Consider the following 7,054-nt stretch of genomic DNA (forward strand, 5'->3'; position numbering starts at 1 on the left):
TCAATCTATAAATGTTTTACCCCATTATGAAAGCACAATTCTCTCCTAAACTTTCATTCCTTTTATTACATCCTGATTGAACAGAATGATTCTAAAGGAAAAAAAAAAAAAAACTAAACTTTTATCCAATGTATACAAACTTTCCTTTCTTCTAATAGAAGGAAACTTTATTAAGAAAAGTCCATAAGTCCAAACATCTTCTAAGCAGTTTATGTCATTGTTTCAAAAAGAACTCTTACCACTAATAATGTGTTCAGACTGAAAAGCTGTCCTTCAGATTGTATTAAGCAGTGCCTTCATTTACCCAACACTGTGAATACGTGACCTGTGCTGAGACCATCTCTTTCCTTTATGCCCTGCTATTAGAAGATCACAGATATATGCAATGCTTCAAAATATAATGTTACCTTGTCTTCCTAATAACTGATTTGTTCCTATGACTCAACTGGCTCACTTATATTCAAGGCTATAGTACCTTATAATCAGAGGCTTAAAGAAAGGTCCACATTCTACCTCCATAGCCTACAGATAATGAATGAAACTTGTATTCAACATCTTTCAGTAACTTAAATCTGCCTCCCTCTTCCTTAGGAGGTTTAATGAAATAACCTGAGACTATAGGGTTTTGCAGACCATCTCAGTAAGCATGGATGCTTGATTCCATGTGGAACCTTACATGATTCCCAATCTCACACACATAACATTTTAAAACATACCTCTTTTTGCCAAGACCAAATCAACCAAATTTTTCACCTCCAACACTCTTGCAAATATTATATTCCAAAAATTAACCCATGAAAAGTTGCACAGCATCACTGGGAAAAGAATTAGATTACTTTAAGAGCCCACAACAACCTTTAAACTGAAATTGGTCATGAGAAAGATGGAACAGGAAAGCAGAGCTATAGGAAAGTATCATGAATTGGATTACAATTCAAGGCATGGATTCCAGTACCAGTTCTGGCAGAAGGACAGGTGTGTCCATGGACAACATACAAAATACTTATGAATTCCCCGTGTGTGATGTGCTATATGAACAGACTGTATTAAATGACTTCTTAAGCACAGTAGAGATCAATTGCTCTATGATTACAAAAAATATTTTTGTAAAACAAAGAGCGATTGAAATAGTTGGGTGGGTAAACCAGTGAAGAGAATAAACATGCCTAAGAGCAAATTTAAGTTTCCTCTAAGTAGAGGGTAGAAAACACTAGCTTGTTTCTTTAGTTGGAAAAAAAAAGAAGAAGAAGAAATACTATGATGACATTTTGGATCATCTTTCCCAATCTTTTAAGAGAAGATTTTTCTGCTCAAGGTTTTTTTCAGGGCAATTTTGACATCCTTATTCCTCAAACTGTAGATTAATGGATTGAACATGGGTACCACAGCAGTGTAGAAAATGGAGGACACCTTTCCCTGGTCCAGGGGCAAAATGGAAGGTGGTTTCAGGTACATAAAAGCTCCTGACCCAAAGAAAAGAGATACCACAATAATATGGGAACTGCAGGTACTAAAGGCTTTTGATCTGCCCTCAGTGGAGCTAATGTGGAAAATGCTGGAAAGAATGAAACCATAAGATATAAAAATGGTAACAATGGGCACCCCGATGCCAATGGTCACAACAATGAAGACTACCAGCAAATGTACATAAGAGTTATTGCAGGACAGCTCAAGGAGAGGAATGATGTCACACATGTAGTGATTGATGAGGTTATCTGAACAAAAGGTCATAAACATTAAGTTTCCCATGTGAGCCACAGCCCCAAAAACCCCCATCCCATAAACACCCCACAAAAGGAGTAAACACACCTGGGGAGACATGGTGACCGCGTACAGCAGTGGTTTACAGATGGCAACATAGCGGTCATAAGCCATTGCTGATAGGATGTAGGATTCAGAAAAGACAAAGAAACAGAAGAAAAAAAATTGAGTCATACATCCTGCATAGGAAATGGTGTTCTTCTTTGACACAAAACCTACCAGCATTTTAGGAGTGAGGGTGGTGGAGTAACTGAAATCAATAAAAGACAAGTTTAGGAGAAAAAAGTACATGGGAATATGCAGGTGTGAGTTTAGCCCAATCAGCATTATCAAGCCCAAGTTCCCTACCACAGTGACCACGTAAAAACCGAGAAACAGGAAGAAGAGAGGGATCCGGAGTCCCGGCTGGTCTGTTAAACCTGCAAGGATGAACTCTGTCACATAAGAGGAGTTCTCTGCAGCCATTCTCCTCTAGGAAGGTCTGTGAGGGGAAAAGAAGAGAGTCACTAAGAGAATCTACACACCATGGAAATTTGCAGAAGTTAAGAGGGTGGAGGGAAAAGAAAAGACAAGACTTACTGAGCACTAACTATGGAATAGGCACACTGCTAAATGCCATGTGGCATTACACCTGTTCTAATTTTACAGATGATGTAAAAGGAGACCTGAGTGACTTGCACTAAATCTCAAAGCTACCAAGTGGCAGCAGTAGGTGAACTCAGGCTACCCGGCTCCTGTGCTTTGAGCCTCTAACCGCCCTACTGCAGGATGCAGTGGGTCAGGCTGGTACTCACCCTTTTCCACTTGGAGCCACACTGCTGCTCTCTACTATCTCCCATCCATCTCTTTCACAAAGATGCAAATGTTCCTGGGGAGAAAAGGTGACAATGTGGAGCTTGGGTTCCGTTACTTCTACTTCACTCTCAGGATCAAAACTTCAAGCTTATCTTGGCTCTCTGGCTGAGCTGAAGAACAGGCACTCTGGTTGTGCCTTTGTCCTGAGGTTTCTGTCCAGCTTCTAGGGAAGGGGCAGCATCCTTTATGAACACCATGGATAACAGGAGACTAAAGAGTTTTATTCTGGATCAAAGATCAAGGTGAGCTAGTTACAGAAGCTCCCACAGGACCATTACCCCAGAGCCTACCCTCCCCAGGAAAGAAGAAGTATTCATTCACACCCTTGATAATGCTTCACCTGGCTTTTAATGACCTGTTCTTTCCTTCAAGTTACATCTTTTCAAGTATAATAATGAACAAAGCACTATGGGAAAAACAATTCTTGCTAGCTTGTACTGAGCACTTACTGTGTACCAAACACTGTGTCTGACCTAACATCCTTATATGGACACCAAGTATCTAATAGAAGTATACAAATAATTTTATCACATTCATTACTCACAACAACTTCATAAATTTTATCTGTTAATCTTCATTTTTGAAATGAGAAGCATGCAAGAGGTCTATTGAGCAGCAAGTTGACTGTAACTAATGACAATACATTTTATTCTTGAAACATAAGTTTTGAAACATGTTCTTTCACTACCAAAATGGTAAGTATGTAAGGTAGTACCTTTGTCAACCAGATAAGATTTAACCATTTCATGAGGTATATATACTTCAAAACATCATGTTGTACTAGATAAATATATACTGTGCCATCAATTTTTTAAAATTATTTTTAAGTGAAAAGTGCATACAGCTAATAGATGCAGAATTCTGAGTAAGCCCTGGTTCATCCAACACCAGTGCTCTTGGTCTAAATCTCTAGCTATACTACCTTCCTGTGAGTGACAACAATTTTTCTGAAGCAGTACTTTTACTTACAAGGGTCTGTGAGACTCTGGTAGATAAAAACAAGTGATTTTTAAGGGCAGATGGAAAGTGTTAGAGACAGGAAGTGTCAAAATAGGGGGAGTATCAAAACTTAAGAAAAGGAAATTCATTATTTCACTCACATCAAAGAATTCTTCAACTTCTCTCCAAACTCAAAATTGAAATCTTTTATTGCCCTCCAACTGCCTCCTCATGCAATTTCATCTTGGTGATTAAAAGCAAATACTTGCTAGGTAACTGTGTCAACTTTTGTCAATATCCGAAGTCCAGCTAGACAGAGGGAGTGAAGAGAGGGGAGGGGCATGGGGTTAGGAATGATAGTAGAATGAATTGGATATTATGACCCTATGAGCATATCTATGTACATGACCTGTGTAATCCCACCTCATGTACAACAAGAGCCAGGAGTTATACTCCATTTATGTATGATGTGTCAAAATACATTCCACTGTCATGTATAACTAACTAGAACAAATTAAAAAGTTTTTTTAATGCCTGAAGTCCAGAAATTGGACTCTATAGCAAATATGTCAAATGATGAGGCATAAGTGAAAGACATTAATCAAGAATGATGTTCCTTCAACAAATACCTATTGCTTATCTACTGTAGCACCAAAACGCTTCTAGGTCTTTGCATCTTCAATGGGGAAAAGAAATCTGCCCTCAAGGAGCTTTCATTCAAGTGGAAGAAGACAGAAAACATATAGAAAGAAGTAAAACATGAAACACATAAGAAAAGGAAAGAAAGGGAGAGGGATTTAAAAAAAAACAGGGATACAGATTTCTGTTTTAAATAGAATTAATCTGACATTTGATTAATGATTTGAAAGAGGTTTAAAAGGCATTGCTTAATAAGATCAGTTATTCTACTAAAACATCAAGCATTCATGAATTAACACAAGATCTGTTCAAGACATTACATTCTTATCCTACGCTTTAAATAAAATAGGTTAACTCTAATTACTGGCTCTGAGGGAGAAATCTGAATGTAGTAAAAGATAGGAGGCAAGAGATTGAGGATTTAGACAACCGCAAGTCACACCATGTAGGTTGACTGAGACTGATATAAAGACTATCAAGTAGGGCTGGGAAGATAGCTCAGTTGGTAAAGTGCTTGCTTTGCAAGCACAGGGCCCTGGATTTGATCCCCAGCACTGAAAAAAAAAAAAAAAAAAAAAAGACTAATCAAGCTTTGTGTAGCAATTTGCACTCTATGTTCCTTATCAGGACTTTTATATATGAAGGATGACAGAGTTCACAACAAAGAAATAAATCTCTGGGAAAATTAAAGCCTCAGGTAGCAAATGGTTTGTACATATTTTGGTAGAATTAGGGCTAGAGTCCACTTGGAGAAGTTACAAAATCATAACACAAAGAAGTAAGTCCATCTTCTTCCAGCCAAGTCCACCTAAAATCGCTGCACATATTTTAGTATACATATATTTTATATTACATAAACATACATTAATGAGGACTTGCTCTTGTTAACTCTCAGCTCAGTCTAGCAATAATGGTGTCTCCTTGGCCAACTTACACTTAGAACTGTCCACATCCCAGAGAAACTCTAATGAATTCCAATCCCTATTCTCAATCCAACTACACATGCTTCAGAAATAGAGAAAAACAAACAATTATCAAAAAATTAAGCCCCACAAGACAAGCTCTCCTTGAGACTCACAGGCAAAGAAAACCTTAGGGGCTTATTAAAAGTTCACTTGCCTCTAGGAGCTTTACATGTATCTTATATGCATGATGAAACACCAGAGAAAAAGTTATTTTGCAGCTTTTATCACTTCAGAAATGGTTACCATGGAAACTTCATTTTCAATGCATCAGGGTTTTATTTCAAGCGAATCAGTGTGCCTCTAAACCTTTTTACTGTTGACATAGTCCAATACAAGCAGAGGCAAGCAAAGAAAAAATATTCTTTATTAAGGTACATTGGATGCAGAATGTCTCTTGTCCTAACATTTGAATGTCTGTGAAATGGCTTCCTTATTCTGTTTATTGCTAACGTTAAAATATATGTGAAATATGGATTTTTAACATACTCATGAGTATGTAAAATAGAGTGTTTTTGTACATATGGTGTGTGTATTAACCCTCAAATGTCTGGTATACCATCAAATGGTACATGGGTGGTGTTAAAGGAAAATATCCTTCATATCCAAGAACTAGCCGCATTTTCAGTAAAAAGAGTCAGCTCTATCCAGAGTTAAAAGACAGTAGCTTAAGAGTCAGACACCCTCTCCACAGAGAAAAGATAGTAGCTTAAATGTCCTCATTTGAAATGTCTTTAGCTAAGGATGTATCTCAGTGGTAGAGTGCTTACTTATCATGCAAAGACCCTGGGTTCAATTCCCAGCAATGCTAAAAAATGTTTAGAAAGAATGAATGCATAAATGACATTACTTCAATTAGGCTCTAAGGAGGGGCATAAAATTAAATTTATCTATAAGAATTCAGGCAATATGCATTATACTTAAAGAAAAATTGGTTTTAACATGTATATTTAGCATATTAAAATATTAAATAAAGAGATTCATAAGATATGGTCAGCTTCCTAAAGGGCTTTACAGTGGACTATAGGAACCTTCCATTCTACCTCCTTCTCAGGTTAACTCACTTTGTGTTTCAAAATTTTCAGAGTTCAGTTCTTAATCATCTGTGCCTCTTCTTCCTTGTATGTTTGGTGATCTCCTCCCATGACTGTAAAAACTTTCTCTGTATTGCTTGTTCCTAAGTTTGTACTCACCTTTCTGTTAAACCCCTGTCCTGTAAGTATGCCCTCTCTATGAAAATGTTTCAGTATGATGCCATGTTGCCTCCTCTATTAGTCACCTATGTGTCACTCTATCAAAATATCTGAGATGAACAACTTATAAGGAAGATAGATTTATTTTGGCACATGGTTTCAGAAGTATCAGTCCATATTTCACTTGGCTTCATGTTTAAGGCATGTAGTGAGGCAGAACATGGTAGAGAATACCTGGTAAAGCAAAGCTGCTCGCCTCATGGCATCTAGGAAGCAGAAAGAGTGAGGAAGAAGCTTGGGACAAGACATACCTTTCAAGGACATAACCCCCTATGGCTTATTTCCTCCAACTAGGCCATATCTCCTACAGTTACACCACCTTCCAATATCCCATTAATCCACTGGATTATTCCATTGAAGAAATCAAAGCCCATATTATCCAATCAATTCCCAGAGGCCCAACCTCTGAACATTGCTGCATTAGGGATCAAGCCTTCAACACATAAGCTCTGGAAGGACATCTCAGCTCCAAACCATAACATCACCCTGAACTCAACAAATACAAAGGTTAACATGTCTTCTTTGTCCCCAGAACAGACACCTGCCAACTTCCCACTTTTTTCATTGCAGAGCTTAACCTATCCTGAACTTTAAAATTACTAATTTTAAAATGTGAATAATCATAAATGTTAGTTTCTATTATAT

At 37.6% G+C, this 7,054-nt stretch overlaps 1 protein-coding gene across 1 annotated transcript; it reads right to left on the minus strand.

The window, feature by feature from the left end:
• Positions 1-1,290: 1,290 nt before the first annotated feature.
• LOC306640330 (olfactory receptor 8B12-like) lies at positions 1,291-2,226 on the minus strand (the record flags this gene model as incomplete). The annotated part of the gene is made up of 1 exon (XM_079104529.1): positions 1,291-2,226. One exon carries the CDS (start codon positions 2,224-2,226, stop codon positions 1,291-1,293), a length of 936 nt encoding a protein of 311 aa, XP_078960655.1.
• Between the last annotated feature and the right edge of the window lie 4,828 nt (positions 2,227-7,054).

Source organism: Sciurus vulgaris (assembly GCF_902686455.1).
Source record: "Sciurus vulgaris genome assembly, chromosome: 11".
In the NCBI taxonomy this organism is placed as follows: domain Eukaryota; kingdom Metazoa; phylum Chordata; class Mammalia; order Rodentia; family Sciuridae; genus Sciurus; species Sciurus vulgaris.